The sequence below is a fragment of the Oncorhynchus masou genome, chromosome 30 (assembly GCF_036934945.1).
Source record: "Oncorhynchus masou masou isolate Uvic2021 chromosome 30, UVic_Omas_1.1, whole genome shotgun sequence".
Taxonomy (NCBI): Eukaryota; Metazoa; Chordata; class Actinopteri; order Salmoniformes; family Salmonidae; genus Oncorhynchus; species Oncorhynchus masou.
In genome coordinates this window covers 21,963,001-21,989,426 of record NC_088241.1, presented here as the reverse complement: position 1 = coordinate 21,989,426, position 26,426 = coordinate 21,963,001, and the positions used below count along the sequence as shown (strand labels likewise).

Here is a 26,426-nt window from a genome sequence, read left to right as displayed (position 1 = left end):
AACTCCATAGACTGTATGCTAGCTAGCTGAAACTGTTGAGTAGGCCTATAGTTGAGATTTCTGATCACGTTAGGCTGCATTTCATTATATTTTTATGTCGGTTTGATCACGGGGAGGCACTAGCAATGTCTGCAGTTTTTTGTTTGGCTATTTTTTTCAAGTGTATTAGTCTATAAATAAATCTCTTTGCTAAGTTAAGTAATCTCTCCCATGTCTTATTCGACTAGTAGTTGTTCTGAAATGTTTATTTCTTGCCTACATTTTACTCCTTCTATGTTTAATATAACACACATACATTCATTATCTATCTTGGTTGCCTATCCTGACATGAAGTTAGTTCTATAGAAAGTATTTGACTCTGATGTGTTTCACAGAAAGTATTTGACTCTGGCCACCAAATTAAGGAAATTAGAGGGAGGGGGGGCTACCAAAATTTAGCTACCAAGATGATTCTGAAGTGTGCCAGGAGGCCCAAGATAGAAGGGGGAGGGGGGATTTCTTATTTCCTTATTAATTTTGTGGCTTTGTCAAATGCTTTCTGCAGCACACACTACTGGTCAACATGAGCTGCCAAAATGATTCTGATGTGTGCCAGGCCTTGCAGTCCCAAAATAGAGGGTATTTCGACAGGCAAGAGCCCCCCCCCCCCCCTCTAATTTCCTTCATTTTGTGGCAAGAGTCAAATACTTTCCATAGAACAAACTTCACATCAGGGTAGGATACCCAAAATTAATAATGAATGTTTGTGTGTGTGTTATATTAAACATAGAGGATGGAGTAAAATGTAGGCAAGCAATAAACATTTCAGAACAACTACTAGTCGAATAAGACATCTGAAGACAGTAGCCTAAACATTGGATGTAGGCTAAACATTGGTACCGCTTTTTGTAAATAGAATTGTGTAGATATGTTAAAGCAACCAAACATTTGTCAATGTTATATTTTATTTTGTGCATTAATTTCATTATTACTTTATTTACTTAATTTCTTAATTCTATAGTTATACTGTTTGTTGTATAGCCTGTTGGAATCTCAGACGACCAGAACCTTAATAATAATCACCATACTTACTTCACAAACAATTATACTAGTTGACTTTACGGACACACAGTAGGCTACTGACACTCGCTCCGCGGTGGTCGTGAAAGGGTATGAGGGCTGGACACCCTGCGACCCAGACCCTACTGTTGTCTATTACACATATTAATGCCTCGTTCAAATGCTATCGGAGTTCTCGGAAATTCCTAGTTCCTACTGGGATGTTTCACTTGAATGACCCCCCAAATAGGTATAACAAGTGGGAAATGATAAAATTATGTTGCCAATCTTATTGGTTTAAACATTGTTCCAAATTCAAAAGCACTTGAACATAATCATGTCGGAGTTACAACTTTCCATTTTGCCATTTCCCACGAGAATGTGAAGCCAGCATAATACAACGTTTAAGAGCTCGTCTGTACTAGGAAACTGACATTCTGACTTGCTAACTGTTTGAACGCGTTACAGTAGCCTAAGTATATAACATGATTGTCATGACCGCAATAATCATCATGGAAAGGCCTTGGAAGTGCCATAAGTGTAAGCCAACATAATTCATTATTTTACATTAACTTGTTTAACATGTAATAAATGCATTATGAAGACAATTGTGTAATTTAGGCTCCACGAAATATGTAATGCGTAATGCCGAAAATCGTGTACTGTTGCCTATGCGAAAAAATGCCTTTTCTGATTACAAGTGCACCAATATTCCAAAGTATTAAACGAAATCAAGCATAGAAAACAGCATTAGCATTAATACCCCCCCCCCACGAATTAAGTCGCACGTAATGTGTATATATTCTCACAAATTCTGTTCAGCAAGTCTAAAATAGTACATATAGGCATACAACTATACATTTTAAAACAGGATTAAATGAAGACAACATTTTTGTATATTCATAACGACGAATTAGCCATAAAGAAGAACAACGATTAAATATAGGCTATCGTGTCAATGGTTGTTGCAAAGGCTTGTGTGGAGCCCAGTGGTTAAATTAGTCTTTTCGAACGAAATAAGTAGCACATAAATTTGTGTATTTTCTCACGAATTAAGCAACACAAATAAGCACACAATTTGCTGAAATGGATTATGTACACAAATGCACGAATTGAATGTGAGATTGTGTTGCCACCACTCATGTTATCTACATTATTACATGTCCATGTGGGCTGTGCTATTTCGGTAAAACCCTATCGTTCTCTCAAACAGAGAATCAGTGAACATACAAATTCAATTAGGAGAAACGACAGGGATAATACAGTCGCAGTACATTCTAATGACCTAAACATGACATTTCTGCCTTTACATTTTGTGGCATGGAGAAGGTTAAGATATCAGACAGGGGAGGTGAGATGAATAATACACTGAGCGAAAGAGAATGTTTTTGGATTTTCACCCTCCATACACTATTTCCTTAAATTCTTAAATTTGAAATGCCTATGTATTTGATGTTGTACATTTGAAAATGAATTATGCCCCTATTTCAGTTTACTCTGACGTTTTTCTTACACTGTACCCAAGGATTTATGAAAACTTGCTTGGAAGGTTGATGTCCCCATTGTGGTTTTACAGACGTGTTTAATACGTTTTATGTACACACTTTATTCGAATATTTATGAAATGCATATTGGTATATTTGGTAGCAGTGATTTGTTTTTCACCTTGCCTCCAACCCCATTCGATGCGTGGAACGGATGTGGGTGGGGCTAGGTCTACATAAGGGTGCTATTTTTAAAAAACTCACAAAAGTTTATTAAAGATCAGTGGTACTATCAAGAGCAGTGTTCGGGTTACTTCCTTTCCCTCATACATTTATCAATACACGCAACCATCAAAAGTAAGGTAGTGCCTCAATAAATAGGTTTAGGGTTCAATCAAAATGCCAAAACATGAAAGGACAGAGGAGAAAACCTCTACTTCTCCAAACCATGTCTTTGTCAGTCCTTCCCCATGGCGACACAAGACAGAATCATTACAAAATTAACATTACATTAACTTCCTTAAAAAATATGTATAACCCTCCCAAAAATACTTGCTTCGGCTGACACAGGGCTGAAAAATAAAGAAGTACCAAAACTATTACCTACAGTAGATTCAGTTAAACAAAGTCTCTGTATCATCATAAAACATTCAGTCTGGAATATGAGAAAACACAGCAGTGCTGTATAATAGAAGCCATAGTACTGTGTGCTATCTCCCATGTTTCTAGACAAAATTGCTGTGTCACTCTCCACCAATAATAGCCTTGACGTTGGAGTAAAGCGCTGTATCTTCATCTGTCTCTCGTACTGGCTTACCGTTCTCTTTCTCCACGTCCTTCCCTATCATTTCCTCCCCTTTCTCCCCTTCCACCTCTTCCATCACACCACTCCCCTCTCCACCATCTTTTCCCCCCTCATTCTTCTTCTCTCGTTTGATTTCGACGTACTCTGACTCTGCGGTGGTGGTCTTCTTCTCTGCCTCCTCAGGTGTCTTCTTCTTCAGTAGGGAGTAGTTGATACTGGCGTAGTCCACCTCTTTTGGTTCTTCCCCTGGGGCAGAGTGTCCCGCAGCTCCACTGGTCTGGAGCCCTCCGTTTTCAGTTCCCTCCCTCAGGTCCACCTGCAGATGTGTCTGTTCGCCCATCACTGCCTGTCCTGCATCTCTCTATGGAGAACATTACATAAATAACTGTGTTAGGAGTCTTTTGTTAGCTTGGTGGTCCCAGACCTGTTCGTGTTGTCTTGTAAACTCCTGTTGGCATGTCAACGCTAACTGAATGTTGGTGAAGCTAAATAAAGAAAAAAAACAGATACTGCACCTGTTGGTCTTCACATGCCACCATTTCCAGGTTCGTGAAAGGGCTTTTGGAGTCTAAGTTCTTTGGGGTCCTCTCTTTGCATCTAAGGAAAATATTACAAATTAAATTACTCAATAACTGTATTTTGGAGGGGTTAGCAAGCACTTCCATTACAATATGGTGAAAGGCATTGGCACTTTTGACAATTAATCTGATGTTCTTGATAGTAAATATATATATGTTAGACAATCTGCAATTGATTTTTAAAACGACATACTCAGTGAATAGTATCTGTTAGACAGTAATAGGATGCATGTACTTTTTATATTTCCCTGTGGAACACAGGAAGATACAACCAATGGTGGCTGAGCAGGCTGCACCAATCACAAATGCAGTAATCAGTGGTGGGTTCAACAGCAGAGCCAAGATGTCTTTAGATACTTCCTCTACAAAGAGAACAAAACATGTATGATTTTAGAAGTGGCTCAGAATACTAAGAATCCTCTGAAGAAAAAAGCATATTTTCTCAATCAAAGCATGTACTGTACATCTATATGTTGCATTCATATTGGGTGGGACTGGGAAGCTGTGGCTCTCTAACAAAGTATCTTAACTTATATTTTTACATCTGTGTTTTTCTTCTTATTCTTTTAGGTTGACTTGCAGCTTCTCTCTCACTCTGCCCACTTAATTTCTGCTGAAGCACAAGGTCAGATGTTGTAGGCTACTTACGAGTCACATTCAAAGTCACTGTCTCCTCAGTGGTGATTTTCCCTTTGAATGTCACTTGGCACGTGACCTTGGTGGTGTGTTGCTCTGCTGAAGGTGTAAAGGTCAAAGTTGAGAAGTGGGTTGTTGTGACGCTGGTCAGATCCTCTCTACTTTGTGTAGTGGTGTTGTCTCTGAGCTCAGTGATGTTGTCTCCTGTCCCTCTCCATGTCCATGTGATGTTAGGAGGAGTTCCAGAGCACATCCCCGGGGCGGTGCAGGTCAGGGTCGCTGGTTCTCCCTCTGTCAGAGGAGGAGTCAACACTGAGGGCTTCTGAGTCAGAGCTGGACACAGAAAATACAAACTCTGAAGTGAATTTCACATCTGTGCACCAGACATCAGAGAAACATAATCAGACCCATGTTAAACTGCCCCAAAAATTCCTCCACTATTTAATAAAAAAGCAGACTTTGGAAAGGGAGACTTGGGGAGGGGAATCTTGGCATTTGTGAATTGGAGGTACTGTATGTACCTGTATGTTGCAATCAGCGTACACATTTAATTGTACCTGTTACAGTGTACATAGTCATGCTATACCTGTTACTTTGAGTTTCTGTGGGTCTGTAGGTGGTCTTCCTTTCATTTTGAATTGATACTGTCCAGCATCATTCTCTCTGATGTCGTTGATGATCACGCTACAGTTCCCCTTTGTCAGGTTTGTCTCCAGTAGATACATTCTGTGGTTATAACCCTCCTGAGCTTTAGAGCGATTTCTGGAGTGGAAAATTATATGCTTATCCTTTTTACGTTCGCCATTTGCAGGGTATTTGAGCCATACTGCTGCATTCTGCTCGACGCTATCAGAGTGATTGAAAGTACATGAAATAACAGCACATAGGCCAGTCTGTGCTGTTATTTCTTCTGGGTTGAAGATGATGCTGTTTGTGTTTGCAGCTGATGGAGCTGCTGCTGTAAGGGCCTGTCCTGATGGAGGGAAATTAATAATCATGAGTAATACAGGAAGCACTTGGATACTACTTCACTTGTCCTTAACATTTTTGATGATCCAGAATCAATTTAGATTAAAATGGGTTTTAATTGCCTTACGACTGCAACTACCGCATCTATACAAATAGTCATGATTTCAAAATGTATAACACTTTAATGATTAAAGGGACCCTACTTTGAAATGTTGCACTCTCTGCTAGAGAGAAGAGTAGAGCTGCCCAGATGAGGACCCACATGCTGCCTCCACTGCCTCGATTAATCAACCACAACACCAGGGTGTGTCCTCTTTCACCTCTTTCTATGGTCTCCTTGCTTGTGTCCACAGCTCTGGAGCACAGAAAGAGTAAAAATATGACCATATATACCTCTGTGATTAATTATGATTGATTGTGCACACAATTGAATTGTTTCCACGCCCACCATGCGTCATGCGTAGTGATCATGTGAGATTAAATGTGTCATTTAAAAAAAAAGTGAGCACTCATTGCCAGCTGTGAATACAGGGGCATTCCTAACATTTGACATGATCTTTTCATGACACGTTTATAAATTGTTACACCCTTCTTAGCACATTTTTTCCCCAACTGTAATTTAATGCATGGAGAGAAGATATCAAAGTCCTAGTAAAGCTTTATTTTACCCTAGTTATCTGGAATCTATTTTAAAAACCACATGGTAACAGAGTAATTACATACTTTTTACCTAAGTCATTATGGAGATTCATTGCAACAAACAAAGTAACAATTGTTTCTACCAAGGAACAAGGAGTTATTGGTTTTGTTAAAGCATTTCAAGTTATGTCCAGAGTTGCCATTTTTTTTTCCAAGCACTTAAAAAATACATATTTATTTTTGCCATGCAAAGAATAAGACTGAATCAGCACATTTACCTCTCTCTGTGTGCTCTCTCTTCCTGTTGACTGTGAGCCCTGTGTGAGTTGGGTGGGTGTGAGCTGTCACTTCATGTCCTCAGTCTGTTACTTCTCCGTCTAACCTGGTGCTGCAATCCAGGAAGTCCCTCTGTACTGCATACCACCCAGCCATACTGTACTGTATCTAGACCATAATCAACCCAAACACCTCAACCAACCCATCAAACCCCACCAATCCACACATACCACCCAGCTATACTGTACTGTATCTAGACCATAATCAACCCAAACACCTCAACCAACCCATCAAACTCCACCAATCCACACATACCACCCAGCCGTACTGTACTGTATCTAGACCATAATCAACCCAAACCCATCAATTCATACTGATCAACCAACACTACAATCCTCATCGCTTTTATATTTAGATAAATTATAAAGTAAAACTATAATTTGTACCTTATTCAAAAGCAGTAATACTATAATGTGTAATGTGTAGTTTTAAAGCAAATGTGCATGTAGTCATAAATCAACATAATTCAATCCACGCTACTATGCCTCTTTTAATAGTTTTGGTAAATGCTTGATTTTATAGCTCTGTGTCAGCTCGTACTGTATGTGCCTGGTGGTTGTACATTTTCAAAAAGTAATATTTACTAGTTGCACAACGAAGCAAGTTTTGAAGGTGCTTTTGTAATGTTTTTTAAGGAAGTGTAATTTTACTTTTGGAATGTTTCTGTTTTTCACAATGGGGAAGGACTGTCAAAGACGAGATTTGGAAAAGTAGAGGTCGATTTCTTGTTTTTTCTCTATTCATTCAGTTTTGCATTTCAATTGCAAAACTTTCAAGGGGGCAAAACCATTCATCTTGAGACGACGGGGGAGATTGTGTACGTTACTAATCACTGAAAATATCAAAATACCCAATGGATCATGATAGTTTCTAGTCCAAAAAAAGTAGGGGTGCAAAAACATACATTTGCACCCCTATTTTGAAAGTGGGGATGCAGCTGCTCTGTTTGCTACATTGCTCTGGCGCAGCCACTGTTTTGTATTCAGACCCCTTGACTTTTCTTTTTCCACATTTAGTTACATTACAGCCTTGTTCCAAAATGGATTTTAAAGAAAATCCTCATCAATCTGCACACAATACCCCATAATAACAAAGCAAAAACTGGATTTTAGAAATGTTTTCAAATTTATACAAAATAAATAAACAGAAATACCTTATTTACTTAAGTATTCAGGCCCTTTGCTATGAGACTCAAAATTGAGCTCAGGTGCATCCTGTTTCCATTAATCATCCTTGAGATTTTTCTACAACTTGATTGGAGTCCACCTGTGGTAAATTCAATTGATCGGACATGATTTGGAAAGGCACACACCTGTCTATATAAGTTCCCAGTAGACGGTCCATGTCAGAGCAAAAACCAAGCCATAAGGTTGAAGGAATTGTCCGTAGAGCTCCGATACAGGATTATGTCGAGGCACAGATCTGTGTGTGCAGCACTGAAGGTCCCCAAAAACACAGTGTGATACCGTCATTCTTAAATGAAAGAAGTTTGGAACCACCTCTTTTCCTAGAGGGAGAAGGGCCTTGGTTAGGGAGGTGATCAAGAACCAGATGGTCACTGTGACAAAGCTCCAGAGTTCCTCTGTGGAGATGGGAGAACCTTCCAAAAGGACAACCATCTCTGCAGCACTCCACCAATCAGGTCTTTATGGTAGAGTGGCCAGACGTTTGCCTCAGTAAAAGGCAGGCACATGACAGCCCGCTTGGAGTTTGCCAAAAGGCACCTAAAGGACTCTCACAACATGAGAAACAAGATTATCTGGTCTGATGAAACCAAGATTGAACTCTTTGGCCTGAATGTCAAGTGTCGCACCTGGAGGAAACCTGGCACCATCCCTACGGTGAAGCATGGTGGTGGCAGCATCATGCGGTGTGGATATTTCTCAGTGGCATAGACTGGGAAACTAGTCATGATCGAGAGAAAGATGAACGAAGAAAAGTACAGAGATTCTTGATGAAAATTTGCTCCTGAGCGCTCAGGACCCCAGACTGGCGTGAAGGTTCACCTTCCAACAGGACATCGACCTTAAGCACACAGCCAAGCCAACCCAGGAGTGGCTTCGGGACAAGTCTCTAAATGCTCTTGAGTGGTCCAGCCAGAGGCCGGATTTGAACCTATTCGAAAACCTCTGGAGAGACCTGATAATAGCTGTGCAGCGACTCTCCCCATCCAACCTGACAGAGCTTGAGAGCATCTGCAGAGAAGAGTGGGAGAAACTCTCCAAATTAGGTGTGCCAAGCTTGTAGAGTCATACCCAAGAAGACTTGAGGCTGTAATTGCTGTCAAAGGTGCTTCAACAAAGTAGTGAGTATAGGGTCAGAATACTTATGTAAATGTGATATTTCAGATTTTATGTTTAATACATCTGCAAACGTTTCTAAAAACCTGTTTTTGCTTTGCCATTATGGGGTATTGTCTGTAGATTGATGGGGGGAAAAAAACATTTAAACCATATTAGAATAAGGCTGTAACGTCACAAAATGTGTAAAAAGTCAAGAGGTTTGAATACTTTCCGAATGCACTGCATATTTCTTGCAGAGCTGTTGTGAAAGAAGTGGTCAAGGAAGTGAGTTTATGTTTATAGCATTCTGCCCCTTCCACCCCCACCAATCATGTCAATGCGGAGCTGTTTGGAGCCCTCCACATTGTTACAAGATTGTGGCGGTGCATGGCTATGCGGTATGGAGCAAACTTTGGCCTCTGCATGCCTCCGGGGGATCCACAATTGCGTCACACCATCCATATGGCACCTCCGACCACATTTCCAGATAATGCATAAATTGTCTGTTAAAAGCGCTTCATGGTCAGAGTCTGCATTGGCCGTACAGCATTTACAGTGATATGGCCTCTGCAGAAGTCAGGGCGTTTATACATCTTGCTCTTTGTGGAGCAGCACAGAGCTGTTGTGAAGGAAGTTGTCAAAGAAGTGAGTTTGTGTTTATACAGAACCTCACACCCCCACCTTCCGTCAGCCAATTATGACAATGAGGAACTATGTGGCGCCCTCTGCACTGTTACAAAATGTGGGAGGCACGGTATGGAGCTCGATTTAGCCTCTGCATGTCTCAGGGATTCCGTAATTGCGTCACACTCTCCATATGAAGCCGACCACATTTTCGGATCAAGCATAAATTGGCTTTTAGAAAGCAATAGCTGCACAACTGGTGTTTAACATGGAAAGGCACCTGAACCTGAAAAGGAACCGCTTCGCGGTTACAATGTAGTAAGGTATCTGTATGCGCCTGTAACGGTTGTCTTGGGAAGAAGGAGAGGACCGAAGCGCAGCGTGGTAAGTGTTCATCTTATTTTAATGAAACTGAACACTTTCAAAAATAAAACAACAAAGTGAAAACCGAAACAGTTCTATCTGGTGCAGACACACAAAGACTGAAAATAACCACCCACAAAACACAATAGAAAACAGGCTACCTAAATATGGTTCTCAATCAGGGACAACGATTGACAGCTGCCTCTGATTGAGAACCATATCAGGCCAAACACAGAAATAGAAAATCATAGAAAAACTAACATAGACAAGCCATCCATCTCACGCCCTGACCATACTAAAACAAAAGACAAAACAAAGGAACTAAGGTCAGAACGTGACAGTACCTCCCCCAAAGGTGCGGACTCCGGCCGCAAAACCTAAACCTATAGGGGAGAGTCTGGGTGGGTGTCTGTCCGCGGTGGCGGCCCTGGCACTGTACGTGCACCCCACTCCACCATAGTCCTTCTCCTCCTCTCTACCCGCCTCCGTGGCCTCTTCAACGTGGTGACCCTTCCCGCCGACCTCGGACTGAGGACCCAAGCCACGGGTCCCAAATGGACAGGAGATTCCGGCAGCCCCGGACAGGTGAGAGACTACGGCAGCGCCGGACAGGCGGGAGACTCCGGCAGCGCTGGACGGGCGGCTCTGGCGGCTCAGGACAGACGGGAGGCTCTGGTGGCGCTGGAGAGGCGGGAGCACTTGTAGGGAGGAGACGGAGAGACAGCCTGGTGCGGGGGGCTGCCACCGGAGGGTTGGTGCGTGGAGGTGGCACCGGATAGACCCGACCGTGAAGGCGCACTGGAGCTCTTGAGCACCGAGCCTGCCCAACCTTACCTGGTTGAAAGCTCCCCGTAGCCAGGCCAGTGCGGCGAGGTGGAATAGCCCGCACTGGGCTGTGCTGGCGAACCGGGGACACCATGTGTAAGGCTGGTGCCATGTACCCCGGCCCGAGGAGACACACTGGAGACCAGATGCGTAGAGCCGGCTTCATGGCTCCTGGCTCGATGCCCACTCTAGCCCGGCCAATACGGGGAGCTGGAATGTACCGCACCGGGCTATGCACACGCACTGGGGACACCGTGCGCCTCACGGCATAACACGGTGCCTGCCCGGTCCCTCTCTCTCCACGGTAAGCACAGGGAGTTGGCGCTCCTACCTAACTTCGGCACACTCCCCGTGTGCCTCCCCCCAAGACATTTTTGGGGCTGCCTCTCGGGCTTCCTTGCCAGCCGTGTTCCCTCAAAGCGCTGGCTCCCTTTAGCTGCTGCCTCCGCTCTCCTGGCTGCCTCCACCTGTTCCCATGGGAGGCGATCCCTTCCAGCCAGGATCTCCTCCCATGTCTAGCAACCCTTGCCGTCCAGAATGTCCTCCCATGTCCATTCCTCCTTATAGCGCTGCTCCTGCTGCTGCTGCCTGTTACCACGCTGCTTGGTCCTTTTTTGGTGGGTGGTTCTGTAACGGTTGTCTTGGGAAGAAGGAGAGGACCGAAGCGCAGCGTGGTAAGTGTTCATCTTATTTTAATGAAACTGAACACTTTCAAAAACAAAACAACAAAGTGAAAACCAAAAAAGTTCTATCTGGTGCAGACACACAAAGACTGAAAATAACCACCCACAAAACACAATAGAAAACAGGCTACCTAAATATGGTTCTCAACCAGGGACAACGATTGACAGCTGCCTCTGATTGAGAACCATATCAGGACAAACACAGAAATAGAAAATCATAGAAAAACTAACATAGACAACCCACCCAACTCTCACCCTGACCATACTAAAACAAAAGACAAAACAAAGGAACTAAGGTCAGAACGTGACATCGCCTATCAAGTCCATGTTCCTAGCTCAACAGTACAGTAGTAAACTCAACATAAAAATAAATGTGCTCTCACTGTCAACTGCTTTAATTTTCAGAAAACGTAACATATGTCAATATTTGTATGAACTTAACAAGATTCAACAACTGAGACATAAACTGAACAATTTCCACAGACATGTGACTAACAGAAATGGAATAATGTATCCCTGAACAAAGTGGGGTTCAAAATCAAAAGTAACAGTCGGTATCTGGTGTGGCCACCAGCTGCATTAAGTACTGCAGTGCATCTCATGGACCAGATTTGCCAGTTATTGCTGTGAGATGTTACCCCACTCTTCCACCAAGGCACCTGCAAGTTCCCGGACCTTTCTGGGGGGATTGGCCCTAGCCCTCACCCCCCAATCCAACAGGCCCCAGAAGTGCTCAATGGGATTGAGATCCGGGCTCTTCACTGGCCACAGCAGAACACTGACATTCCTGTCTTACAGGAAATCATGCACAGAATGAGCAGTATGGCTGGTGGCATTGTTATGCTGGAGGGTCATGTCAGGATGAGGCTGCAGGAAGGGTATCACATGAGGGAGAAGGATGTCTTCTCTGTAACGCACAGCGTTGAGATTACCTGCAATGACAACAAGCTCAGTCCGATGATGCTGTGACACACCGCCCCAGACCATGGCAGACCCTCCACCTCCAAATCGATCCCGCTCTAGAGTACAGGCCTCGGTGTAGGGATGGAGGGATTATGCATTTCCTGGTGTAACTCGGGCAGTTGTTGTTGCCATCCTGTACCTGTCCCGCAGGTGTGATGTTCAGATGTACCGATCCTGTGCAGGTGTTTTTACACGTGATCTGCCACTGCGAGGATGATCAGCTGTCCATCCTGTCTCCCTGTAGCGTTGTCTTAGGCGTCTCACAGTTTGGACATTGCAATTTATTGCCTTGGCCACATCTGCAGTTCTCATGCCTCCTTGCAGCATGCCTAAGGCACCTTCACACAGATGAGCAGGGACCCAGGGCACCTTTCTTTTGGTGTTTTTCAGAGTTAGTAGAAAGGTCTCTTTAGTGTCCTAAGTTTTCATTACTGTGACCTGAATTGTCTACCGTCTGTAAGCTGTTAGTGTCTTAACAACCGTTCCACAGTTGCATGTTCATTAATTGTTTGTGGGTCATTGACCAAGCATGGAAAGCAATGTTGAAACACTTTACAATGAAGATCTGTGAAGTTATTTGGATTTTTAAGAATTATTTTAAAAAGACAGGGTCCTGAAAAAGGGACGTTTTTTGTTTGTTGCTGAGTTAATACTGTATTCTGTATTCTCCACATGTACAATCATTCATTTTCTTCCCGTGGACCTTCAGACGAGTCTTGTGAGGCCTGTGGAAATCAATGAGCAAATCAACCAACATGTGCATGTGTGTGAGAGGCTCATCTTTCCGTAGACAGGTCATGATCGTTTATTTTAGAGGCCAAACCGCGGAGCCGCAGACATCGACTCAAGGGGTAATTACCCCCTTAGAGCAAGGCATGGTCTCATAAACCTTTCTAAGTATCCGTGGGGTCCACCACCAGGACCACATGTACTTCACTGAAGCTGCGTTTCACTTTCTCACTTTTGTCTTTCCTGCATCTCTTCCAAAATAAGTCTGCCATGCACTGGACTTCCTTCCAACGCCGTCTTATGTACATGTCTGTTCTTTGAAAGAGTCCAGCGGGTAGGACATGTTTCGAATTTAACATTAAAATGTGATTTGGGGTGAGGGCTTACACTGGTGTCCAGGCGCCTCTCGGTGTCAGCCACTCTGCGTTTTGGCCACAAATGTTTGGAAACTTGTACGCTCATTGGCTATGTACTTGAGAACTGAATGACTGTCTATCCAGGACACCAAGTCATCCAGCTTCAGCTCTGTACACAGCATCTTGTCCACCTTCACACTCAGTACTACAGCAGCCAGCTCCAACCGGATGGTCATCTGATTCAGAGGTGCTACTCTGGCCTTCCCCATGACAAGAGATAAATGAACATCACCAGGCAAGTCAGTTAAGAACAAATTCTTATTTTCAATGACAGCCTAGGAACAGTGGGTTAACTGCCTGTTCAGGGGCAGAACAACATATTTTTACCATGTCAGCTCGGGGGTTTGAACTTGCAACCTCTAGTCCAACGCTCTAACCACTAGGCTACCCTGCCTCATCAGGTCTCACATAGTTCTGTTCCATAACCTTACTCACTGGCATCTGAGAAATGGTACAGTTGAGCTTGAGTGAGTGTGTAGAATTCCTCTACATGTGTGGTGCTGGTCTCTGACTATAACATGAAAGGTAAATGTGTCGGTCTCCACGCAACACTGCACTCCCAATGCTTTTTCAATGGGGAGTTTGTCTTTGTCCAAATTCAACTGTTTAATCTCTTTAGCTCTATCAGCTTCTAAGTTGGAGACTAGTACAGTTTGGCTATTGCTCACCCACGTGGAGAGATGGAATCCTCCTTTATGACGAGCTGTGATCTCTTTGGCAAGTTGCACTGCCTCGTCTTCAGTGGAAACTTCAGGCAGTCGTCAACATACAAATGATTTCTGATTGTGCCAACAACTTCCAGATGGCAACATTCATCTGCAGTCTTCTTTAGTGCATAGCTTGCGCAGCTCGGTGACGAGGCAGCTCCAAACAAATGTGATACTCAACAGGTGAGAGGTTAGTGTCACCTACAGGCCAACATAGGAACCTCGGGAAATCAACATCATTGGGATTCCTTTACCTGGTGAAACGTTGCTTGCACGTCATACATCATTGCTACAGGCTCCTGGCGGAATCGTGTGAGCCCACCTACAAGACTGGTCCTTAAAGAATCTCTGAGTTCACTGGGATGCCTTTGTATGTACACAGTTAAAACAACTCATTGTCCCCTTTTTGGGTGATATAACCCATGATGTGGAATATACCATACTTACCATCTGTACGTTCTAGCTGCTCTTCCGGCAGTCTCTCGGCCTTCCCCTTGTCAATGACATCCGAGAGGAAACCTTTCTATTCGTCGTGGAAGTGTTCATTTCTCTTTCAGGTTTAGGAGGCTCTGGTCAGGTAAGGTGACGTCATCCTTCCTGAAAGGTAACCTTAGACTGTGATGGCCCTCCTGTAACTTTACAGAATCATTCATTATATTCATAAACCTTTTGTCTTCCACTGACATATTGTTCTGAGCGTAGACTTCAGGTCACTCGATGAAGTTGTCTTTCTCCAACTCGGAAACTTCCAATCCTCTGATAACATGAGTGTGCATTGACTTTCCTTTCACTTGATTCATGGTCTTTAACACCATTTTGTCTCCTCTTCCTGTGACGCCAAGCTGTACCATCAGTCTCTCTATGCAGAATGTGGCTGGGCTTTCTGGGTCTAGGAAGGAATCCGTCTGGATAACCTTGTTGTCTTTACTGTGTTTGACCTGTACTGGTACAATAGCAAGATCACATTCTTTGTCCATGGCCCCAGTATGCACATGTGTTCAGAGAAATCAGTGCACTGCTCACTGGTGCCACAACCCACTGTTCCTAGGCCGTCATTGAAAATAAGAATTTGTTCTTAACTGACTTGCCTAGTAAAATAAAGGTAAAAAAAACATGGGGATGCTTTTCTGCAAAGGGGACAGGACAACTGCACTGTATTGAGGGGAGGATGGATGGGGCCATGTATCGCGAGATCTTGGCCAACAACCTCCTTCCCTCAGTAAGAGCATTGAAAATGGGTCCTGGCTGGTTCTTCCAGCATGACAACGACCCGAAACACACAGCCAGGGCAACTGAGGAGTGGCTCCGTAAGAAGCATCTCAAGGTCCTGGAGTGGCCTAGCCCGTCTCCAGACCTGGACCCAATAGAAAATCTTTGGAGGGAGCTGAAAGTCCGTATTGCCCAGCAACAGCCCTGAAGGTCTGTATGGAGGAGTGGGCCAAAATCCCTACTGCAGTGTGTGCAAACCTGGTCAAGAACTACAGGAAATGTATGATCTCTGTAATTGCAAACAAAGGTTTCTGTACCAAATATTAAGTTCTGCTTTTCTGATGTATCAAATACTTATGTCATGCAATAAAATGCAAATCAATCACTTAAAAATCATACAATGTGATTTTCTGGATTTTTGTTTTAGATTCCGTCTCTCACAGTTGAAGTGTACCTATGATCAAAATTACAGACCTCTACATGCTTTGTAAGTAGGAAAACCTGCAAAATCGGCAGTGTATCAAATACTTGCTCTCCCCACTGTAAATAAATATATTTTGGTGGCTTGCCTTTGTATGTAAATTTGGCATTAATATGTGTCACATATCAGTTTACAAACCATCTAAAATATATACATATATATATATATATATATATATATATATATATATATATATATATATATATATATATATCATTCAGTTAATAAAGCTGCATACACACATGGTCTCCTTTTTGTTTTCTTGAGAAAGGCAGCTCCAAAATGCAGGTGTTCAGCCTAGCTCAGTGCTTTCTGGGGTGGTAGTGCGAACCAGCAGAAAATAGGAGCATTGCGCCGTGATTGGCTCAGTGTTCTGTCACTCATGGGGACAGTACGTCATAGCATAGTTTCAGTCCTTAGTAAGGATAGACTTCCAAAATGTCAGCCCTTTGGGTCCTGCCATAGAGTTATATTACAATTCCCCTTCCAAGAAGGCTCAAGGTCATTGGCCACAGATAAAATGGCGTCAAATCACGTTATATGTAGAGTAGCTTTGATTGGACTGATCATGTCAACATCTTACTTTCAAAGTCTGAGCTAGCAGTCATCATAATGAATCAAGTTGACAATCTACTGACAAATCTTTTTTAATACTTGTCATATGAAGATAAATAATGAAGAGAAATTATATATAAAAAGTATCGGTGCTCACAGCGAGTTGGAAATCGCAAATTCAATAATTAGTCGTATATTGAGCGCGTCCGTCGCTCATTAATGTCATAATCGAAATGAAGGATTGCCTCTTATCTGCTTGTCGTCCCCTTATGCCATAGTTTGTACATCTCAATTGTCAGTAGAAACCACATTTGTTTAAGCAAGTCAGCCATATCAGCTATGGTTTTTTTAACGTAGTAAATGAGGCTGAATGAACTGTTTCGCTGCCAAACAAGGCTCCATTGAAAGCCAGGTATAGCAGTGGTAAGGTGTTGGGACTGCTGTTGTTGGGGCAGCTTTATGTAGGCCCAAACAGTTTGTGGTTATCGTTTGTCACCGCTATAGTACAATGAATGTATTGTTTAGTGTTCTGTTTTGTGGTGGCTTTGCTGGCATCCATCCCACATATTTTTTTTGCCTCACCAAGATTTACATGCTAAAATCGCCACTCTACAGTAGGTACAGTGCATCCATTTTGCTGAGGACAGTTTAAGGGGCCAGCTTGCAGAAAACATCCCCATAGTCCATAACCGCTCCTGTTTCTAGGAGACTAAGGGCTGTGATTCGTGTTAGTTTATGGTTCAATCAGGTTTGTACAATGCTGTTTGTACTTACACATCAGTTACAACAGTGGAAGCTGGAAATGCTGTTGAGATGTTGAGCACACAAATTCACCAGCATTTTCTCTTGTCACATTAGAGATTGTGAGAGTGTCCAGTCCAGATTTATTCTGTTCCAAAGCTGTTGACCTGTACTTACTCCAGGTGATAGATGGTGGTGGTGGGTAGCTGTCAACACTGCAGGTCAGATTCAGGGTATCACCCTCTCTCACTGTGTTACTACCAGAGATCTTGGGTTCCTTCACAATTAGAAAACAAAGTGCATATGCAGGTAATCATGTCCATGAAATAGGGTCCACGCCACGTTGCCCTGGCAACCACTCCACGGACAAACAGAGGGAAGCCCTGGCCTTGGTGAGAATTCTCACACCCATGATGGCATCCACCATGCAGGCCACCAGGGGCACAGGAATGGCTCAGACCATGGTCTTCAAAGCATCCATCTTCTGGGTGACCAGGACAGGGGAGAGAGTGGGCAAGGCCAGCAGGAAGGTGTGGGCCCAGATCACTGGGAGGTCCCTGGGGAACTCAGTCGGGGTCTCAACTTACTTTTTGAGAGTTAGAATAGCAGAATACACAATGTGCAATTTCGAAATTTGCTTGTGCATCAGCAGTTTCTCTTGTTATGTCAGTCACTGGCAGTCACTCAATTAGCCCACGTCAGCAATTTATGTTGTTGTTGTTGTTGATTGGTAAGTTAGTATAAACATGTTGTAATAATGGTTGATGGGGACCCATTGATCACTCGCACTCAGATATTATATTAAAAACCGCAAACATTTATCTTCACCGTATGGCAAAATGGATAGAATAGCAGCAAACTTGCTCAAAAACATCAACATGTTCTCTATGCCCCATGGCAAACATCTGTAGAATTGCAGGAAATTAAATCTAAAACATGCATTTTTTTCTCTCCGCTGTCAGGACGGGAGGCCTAAAATGTTGTGTTCGCATAGTGGGGGAAACCACATTTTGCTTAGGGCCCCCAAATGGATAGGGCCGGCTCTGACTACATGTGTGGGTATGGCTGTGGGTATGCAGACCCGTGAGCCCTCCGTGATCAGTTCAGATTTATTGTGGCCTCCACCCCCATCAATGTTGCCCATCCCTGATTTATACCATTGGTAGCCTATAATTACCGTTGAACGAATTTTGAAGAGATGGTAGGTTGGAAATAGCTAAAACAAAATACACCATTTATACATTCTTTTCACAGATTTCTGAGAACAAACAACTTAAAATACACAAAGCCATTAAGTGAGGTAGTGCCTCAATATAAAACAATACTGCAATAATGCACAGAAATATTCTCATATACGGGTTCGCTGACAATGTCATGAAAACGATACATACGCTTCAATGGGGCACCGCATGTTGTGGTGATTCTGGATGGCCAGATATCTAGCAACAATGACACAAAGCTGCCATCTGGGGAATAGTCGGTGGCTCGTTTCAGTTAGTGTTGTGTTTTTTAGGTGCTTTATGCTAATATGGCAAGCATTTGCTAGCTAGCTAAGCAAAAACTGTAACAATGTGCTCATTGTGCAAATGTATTTACATTTTCAAATATAGTTTATATGTTGTCAACAATCGAAACCAACCCGTCTGTTTTACCCCATAGTTGTGCACTCGTCTGTTTGGTTGCCAAACAACCAACCCATCTATAGTACACAACTTTTAAGTACTTTTTAACCATTTAATTTGAGCTCTCTGGCTAGCCCAAAATGAGACTTTTTTATGGCATTTTGCCAAAATGTACTGCAGTATATCAGTATTCTATGTACAGAAATATATTGGTTACAACCACACATACTACATAAAATCCCCATCCATAAAAAAAAAAAAATAAAAGAGGAGAAAAACAAGAAATGGTTTGACCTCTCGACTTTTCCAAACCACGTCAATGTCAGTCCTTCCTTATGGTGACATAATAGAATCGTTACAAAAAGTTAAATGACGCTTCCTTACAAACATTACAAAAACATTACCAAAACTTGCTTCTATGTACAACTAGAAAATATTCTTATTGAAAATGTACAACCACCAGATACAGACAGTACCATCTGACACAGGGCTGTAAAATAAATCATTTACCAAAACTATTAACTACAGTAGTTTCAGTTATTAAACAACTTCTCTGTATTATCATAAAACATTCAAACTTGATTTGCACATGAGGAAACAACACCAAAACTACAGTAGTTTCAGTTGAGCAAAAGTCCCACTATCATCATAAAACATTCAATCTGGATTCAGAAAATGATATAAAAATCCATGGCTATACAATATTGCATGCTATCCCCCACATTACTAGCGAAAATATCTGCGTCACTCTCCACCACCCATAATAGCCTTGACGTTGGAGTAAAGCGCTATATCCTCATCTGTCTCTGCTGCTGGCTTACCGTTCTCGTTCTCCTCATCCTTCCCCATCATCATCATCATTCGACTCTCCTCTCCTCCATTTTCATCCCCTTCGTTCTTCTTCTCTTGTTTAATTTTGGCGTACTCTGACTCTGTGGTGGTGGTCTTCTTCTCTGCCTCCTCAGGTGTCTTCTTCTTCAGCAGGGAGTAGTTGATACTGGCGTAGTCCACTTCATTTGGTTCTTCCCTTGTGTCAAATTTTCCCGCAGCTCCACTGGTCTGGGTCCCTCCGTTTTCTGCTCCTCCTCTCAGCTCCAACTGCAGAGGGTTCTGTTCGCCCCCCACAGCCTGTCCTGCATCCGTCTATGGAGTACATTACAGAAAGCACTGTGTGATGATTCTTCTGTTAGCTTGGTGGTCCCAGACCTGTTTATGCTGTATTATCAAATACAGAAAGCACTGTGTTAGGAGTCTTTTGTTAGCTTGGTGATCCCAGACCTGTTTATGCTGTATTATCAATTACAGAAAGCACTGTGTTAGGAGTCTTTTGTTAGCTTGGTGGTCCCAGACCTGTTTATGCTGTATTATCAATTACAGAAAGCACTGTGTTAGGAGTCTTTTGTTAGCTTGGTGGTCCCAGACCTGTTTATGCTGTATTATCAATTACAGAAAGCACTGTGTTAGGAGTATTTTGTTAGCTTGGTGGTCCCAGACCTGTTTATGCTGTATTATCAAATACAGAAAGCACTGTGTGATGATTCTTCTGTTAGCTTGGTGGTCCCAGACCTGTTTATGCTGTATTATCAACTACAGAAAGCACTGTGTGAGGAGTCTTGTGTTAGCTTGGTGGTCCCAGACCTGTTTATGCTGTATTATCAATTACAGAAAGCACTGTGTTAGGAGTCTTTTGTTAGCTTGGTGGTCCCAGACCTGTTTATGCTGTATTATCAACTACAGAAAGCACTGTGTGAGGAGTCTTTTGTTAGCTTGGTGGTCCCAGACCTGTTTATGCTGTATTATCAAATACAGAAAGCACTGTGTGAGGAGTCTTTTGTTAGCTTGGTGGTCCCAGACCTGTTTATGCTGTATTATCAACTACAGAAAGCACTGTGTGAGGAGTATTTTGTTAGCTTGGTGGTCCCAGACCTGTTTATGCTGTATTATCAACTTCGATACTACTATTGGCATGTCAATGCTAACTAAGTGTTTGTAAAGCTGAATAAAGAAAGAAACTGGTACTGCACCTGTTGGTCTTCACATGTCACCATCTCCAGGTTTATGAAAGGGGTTTTGGAATCCTTTGGGATCCTCTTTTTTTGCCTATTGAAAATATTACAAATTATATTTCTCAATAACTATATTTTGGAGGGGTTCGCATGCAAGTCCATTACAACATGGTGCAGGGCATTGGCGCTTTGACAATATATCTGATACTCTTGATAGGAAATGTGAATTTCTAAAGACAATCACCAACACTCATATAACACAAACTGTACTTCAGTAACAGAATGCATGTACCTTTTACATTTCCCTGTCAAACACAGGATGATACAACAGATGGTGGATGAGAAGGCTGCACCAATCACAAATGCAGCAATCAGTTTTAGGTCCGACAGCATAGCTATAATGTCTTCCCATTCCTTATCTAAAAAGAGAACAACAACTCTGTATGGGAAATGGCTCACATTACTTCATATCCTCTGGTCCTGTGTGGCTCAGTCGGTAGAGCATGGCTCCTTCACCATTTTATGTCCGGTTATTTGGCCAAGCGTCGTGGGTTCTCTAATTTTACACATTTATTTTTACCCGCTGGGACCACCCATATGATAAAAGGGAAAAAGTGGCCCCAGCCGACTTGTAAGTCGCTTTGGACAAAAGCGTCTGCTAAATGGGATATATATGGTACTCACATGACACATTCAAAATTACTGTCTCTTCAATTGTATATGTTTTCTGGAAGGTTACTTGACACTTAACCATCATGGGTTGTTGTCACGTTGGTCAGGTCCTCTCTCCTCTGTGTGGTGGTGTTGTCTCGAAGCTCAGTGATGTTGTCTCCTGTCCCTCTCCATGTCCATGTTATTTTAGGAGGAGATCCAGAGCCGATTCCTGGGGCGGTGCAGGTCAGGGTCGCTGGTTCTCCCTCTGTCAGAGGAGGAGTCAACACTGAGGGCTTCTGGGTTAGAGCTGGAGACAGGAAATACAAACACAGAAGTGAGTTTTACATCTGTCTACAAAACAGCAGTGACACATTATCATTGGTAGATGTGGTAGCAGTAGTGGTATGGCAAATATCTCAATAGATGCTACATCATGAAAAATGTTACAAACAAGTGAAGTAGTATTGAAGTGCTTTCTGTATTACTCATGACTTTATTCATGTCCCTCCTTCAGGGCAGCCACAACTACCACCACCACCAACAGCATCACCCTGGACCATCGCCTTCAGTCCAGCAAAGATAACAGGAGAGAAGGGACTATGTGCTGTAATTTCATGTACCTTCAATCATACAGAGAACTTCAAACTTACTGCAGTAATATGGTTAAAATGTCCTAAAAATGGCAAATGTGATCAGGATGAAAATATAATTATCCACCCTGAAACTCCCTCTGAAGCTCAGGAGGGTTATAAACAGAGTGTCTCTACTGGAGACCGATCGGACAAAGAAGAACTGTAGTGTGATCATCAACGACATCAGAGAGAATGACACTGGAGAGTCAATTCAGACTGCTAAGTGCATATACATACCCCAAGAAAGTGAAAATCACAGTGAAAGGTACTTCATTGCTATTATTACCAGTTACAGTGACAAGACTATTACTGCAGTTCATTGTATACAGTTCACCACTTGCCAAGTTCCAGCTCAACATATATCTAAAAGAAAATGGACGTACCAACTACAGATTTCCCTTTTAAGTCTATCAAAAGTGTGGAAGTTTGAGCATGTGTCCATTAGGCCTCTATGGATATTTTTTTTTAAATCAGCATGAATTAGATTGAGCAATAAAAGCCCACTTTTATTCCATAGGCTTGGATCCTCACTATTCAGCTTTTGCAAGAGCGCATTTTTCACTGGCTGTCCACTGGTTTCAAAAACAGCTTAAACCTCTTGAATTCAACCGTTATATGTTTCCAATACACATTTAGATTTGTGAAAAGCCGTCCACAACAACCACAATCTGTACGGCGCAAATAGCTGAATGGGAGAGGAGCAGTATGATTCACGTCAATGCGCTATGTAAATATCGATAATAAGTAATATCCGTATCCCCGTAGACTACACCACTGCTGTCAGCCTTACCTCCAATAGTTTATTCATGTTGGATAATCTTTGGATGCCGACAGCAGTCGCACCATTGGAAAACATAGCTTGGACTGTAACCTACAAAAGCCTATTCCTGCTCTTTTCCAGCGATTCATCAAACACATTTGGTGTGTCATCATAGTGGACTCCAACTTGTAGTCAGACTCGCGCCTTTTCTCAATGCTGATTTGAATGTCATTGAGAAAACAGAGCAGTGTGAACAATTTATTTTTGCAAACATCCTTTCTGAATTCAATCATCTTGATTTTCAAAAGTATCTGTAATCTGATTACAATAATCTTGCAGGTAAAATGCACTTCCATCCATTCCATGTAATGGATACATATAATCCGTTACTCCCCAACCCTGCTCCTCCCCAACTCTACTCCTCCCCAACCCTGCTCCTCCCCAACCCTGCTCCTCCCCAACTCTACTCCTCCCCAACCCTACTCCTCCCCAACCCTGCTCCTCCCCAACCCTGCTCCTCCCCAACCCTGCTCCTTCCCAACCCTGCTCCTCCCCAACCCTGCTCTCCCCAACCCTGCTCCTCCCCAACCCTGCTCCTTCCCAACCCTGCTCCTCCCCAACCCTGCTCCTCCCCAACCCTGCTCCTTCCCAACCCTGCTCCTCCCCAACCCTGCTCCTCCCCAACCCTGCTCCTCCCCAACTCTCCTCCTCCCCAACCCTGCTCCTCCCCAACCCTGCTCCTCCCCAACCCTGCTCCTCCCCAACTCTACTCCTCCCCAACTCTGCTCCTCCCCAACCCTGCTCCTCCCCAACCCTGCTCCTCCCCAACCCTGCTCCTCCCCAACTCTACTCCTCCCCAACCCTGCTCCTTCCCAACCCTGCTCCTTCCCAACCCTGCTCCTCCCCAACCCTGCTCCTCCCCAACTCTACTCCTCCCCAACCCTGCTCCTCCCCAACCCTGCTCCTCCCCAACCCTGCTCCTCCCCAACCCTGCTCCTCTCATAACAGTACAAGATGTCGTTACTGGGAAAACATGGTTACATGGTCCTCTCCTACAGCTGATTATTATATTAACGCTAGTAGTGATAAAAGGGACCTTACTTGGGCACGTGGTTTTCTCTGTCAGAGAGAGAAGTAGAGCTGCCCAGATGAGGACCCACATCCTGCCTCTACTGCCTCGATGAATCAACCACAACATCGGGGTCTCTCTCCTCTTTCTCCTCTTTCTCTAATGGTCACTATCTCTGTCTGTGTCTACTGGTATGGAGCAGGAGACAAGTGTGAAATACAATATGAAATGGTGTTGTGATAATAACAACATATAGCAATACACATCGGATATGAATATTTCATTACACCTTTATGAGTGCAACAGTGGCATTCATAACAACCTTCTTAGCACTTTTATTCAACTAACATGTATTTTTCTGTAATGCCTAGAGAGGATGTCATAGGAACATTTATGTTCAAGGTTCATATGAATGCCTTCTTCATAATGCATTACAAGCCCATTTATAACTCCTTATGAGTGACTCCTTATAATACAATATAATGCTCAACATAGGCGCTAATGAATAACTGCTCATAAATATATTTAACTGCATTCAGAAATCTTTATAGCTAGGCTATATAAAGCCTTTTGAAGCAATATGTTGAAATGCCCTAAATGAATAATAGAATATTACCATTATATTACTTAGTCATAATCAAGTTTTAACAGTCATTCAATGTAACGAAACAAAACTTTACAATGGTTCAATAGCTTGTCTTTTGATCCATGCCGGGAAAAAAATACGGAATCAGCACATTACCTCTCTCTGAGTGCTCTCTCCTCCTGTTGATCAGGAGCCCTGTGTGAGTCTCTGATGTGTGTGAACTGTCACTTCATGTCCCCAGTCTGTTACTCCTCCCTCTAACCTGGTGCTGCAATCCAGGAAGTCCCTCTGTACTATATCGTCCAGCCATACTTGTACTGTATGGACCATAATCAACACAAACCCATTACCCAACCCTTATAACCCCATCAATCGACAACCATCACCCAACCTTGGTTAACACTGCAATCCCCTTGCCTTTTATATTCAGATGCAGTTTTATTTCACTATAAGATCGTTTTTATAAGATTGGCTGTTTGTAACGTGCAGTGGTTTAAAGTACTGAAGTAAACATACTTGAAAGTACTACTTAAGTATTTTGGGGGGGGGTATCTGTACTTCACTATTTCTATTTTTGACAGCTTTTACTTTTCCTTCACCACATTCCTAAAGAAAATGATATACTTTTTAATCCATACATTTTCCCTGACACCCAAAAGTACTTGTTACATTTTGAATGGTTAGCAGGACAGGAAAATGGTCCAATTCACACACTTATCATCCCTACTGCCTTTCATCTGATGGACTCACTAAACTCCAAATTATGATAAATGTGCTATATTTCATATTGGGTCACTAAAAAATGCAACTTTTACATTACGGTGTAGTTTACCAATAAAATTGTCTGATGGTGATGTGGACATACTCGGTATACATATCACGAAAGAAAGAAATGATCTCACTCCAATACATTTTTACAGAAAGTTAGCGAAAATAGATAAGAGCTGGCTACCATGGAAAGGAAAATACCTGTTTATGGGTGGAAAAATCACCCAGGTTAACTCTTCAGTCATATCACAGTTGACCTATTTGCTTATGGTTTGGCCTACACCTAGCAACCTGCAAAAAATATTCCCTTTTATTTGGAATAGCAAGCCAGACAAAATTAAAAGAGACTATTTATATAATGATTATGAATTCGGAGGGCAGAAATGATTAAATATTAAAGCATTAGACCTCTCACTAAAGGCATCAGTCATACAAAGGCTATACTTAAATCCGAACTGGTTCTCTAGCAAATTGGTAAGAATGTCTCACCCCATGTTCAAGAACGGCCTTTTTCCATTTATTCACCACCACTCACTTTCGGTTATTTGAAAACAAAATCTTCTCCAAAATGTCGTAATTTTTAAAAAAGCCGTAGAAAGTTGGTTGCAATTTCAGTTTAAGTTAGAGATCGGGCTACTTTTTTCAACATTCTGTTAAAAATCGCGCAACATTTCAACGTCCTGCTACTCATGCCAGGAATATAGTATATGCATATGATTAGTATGTGTGCATAGAAAACACTCTGACGTTTCTAAAACTGGTTAAATGATGTCTGTGACTATAACAGAACGTGTTTCGTGGTCAAAATCGCAAGGAAACCTGATCACAAAATCGCAGAAGAAAAAATCAATCCGCCAGTCTCTGTATTGTCTATTGCAAGGTATAATAGATAACGATGGGCTTACAGTTCCTACAGCTTCCACACGATGTCGCCAGTGTTGTGATTTCTATGCAGCTAAATCCTTGGTCATATGAGTAATAGGCACAGCCTTTTTGTCGGGTACACAGCAGGAAGAAATGGAGGGGGGAAAGTGGACTACGTTTTCCAAACTTGTTGCTATTGAATACAGATCGCTCCGTGATCAATTTGATTGTTTATTAACGTTTACTAATACCTAAAGTTGGATTACAGAAGTAGTTTGAAGTGTTTTGTCAAAGTTTATAGGCAACTTTTTTAATAAAAAAAAATAACATTGCGTTTATAAACGGTGTTTTTCCTGGATCACACAGTCTTCATAAATGGACATTTTGGGTATACAAGGACCG

The 26,426-nt window shown here is 42.6% G+C and overlaps 2 protein-coding genes and 1 long non-coding RNA gene across 3 annotated transcripts; 1 reads left to right on the top strand and 2 right to left on the bottom strand.

Annotated features, from left to right (window-relative positions):
* Positions 1–926: 926 nt before the first annotated feature.
* LOC135522349 (myeloid cell surface antigen CD33-like) lies at positions 927–14,243 on the bottom strand. Its single transcript, XM_064948510.1, has 7 exons — positions 14,039–14,243; positions 5,714–5,865; positions 5,128–5,514; positions 4,554–4,874; positions 4,141–4,267; positions 3,843–3,924; positions 927–3,688 (listed from the first exon to the last, which is right to left on the bottom strand). Exons 2-7 carry the CDS (start codon positions 5,772–5,774, stop codon positions 3,266–3,268), a joined length of 1,401 nt encoding a protein of 466 aa, XP_064804582.1. The 5' UTR covers positions 5,775–5,865; positions 14,039–14,243; the 3' UTR covers positions 927–3,265.
* A 3,043-nt stretch (positions 14,244–17,286) lies between these two features.
* On the bottom strand, positions 17,287–24,597 carry LOC135522350 (uncharacterized). The gene is made up of 6 exons (XM_064948512.1): positions 24,549–24,597; positions 23,839–23,994; positions 21,376–21,652; positions 20,984–21,110; positions 20,710–20,785; positions 17,287–19,828 (listed from the first exon to the last, which is right to left on the bottom strand). The coding sequence occupies exons 3-6, from the start codon at positions 21,446–21,448 to the stop codon at positions 19,430–19,432; spliced, it is 675 nt and encodes a 224-aa protein (XP_064804584.1). The 5' UTR covers positions 21,449–21,652; positions 23,839–23,994; positions 24,549–24,597; the 3' UTR covers positions 17,287–19,429.
* On the top strand, positions 21,504–22,491 carry LOC135522351 (uncharacterized). Its single transcript, XR_010452677.1, has 2 exons — positions 21,504–21,679; positions 21,860–22,491. It is a non-coding gene; the product is annotated as an uncharacterized LOC135522351 (long non-coding RNA).
* Positions 24,598–26,426: the final 1,829 nt, after the last annotated feature.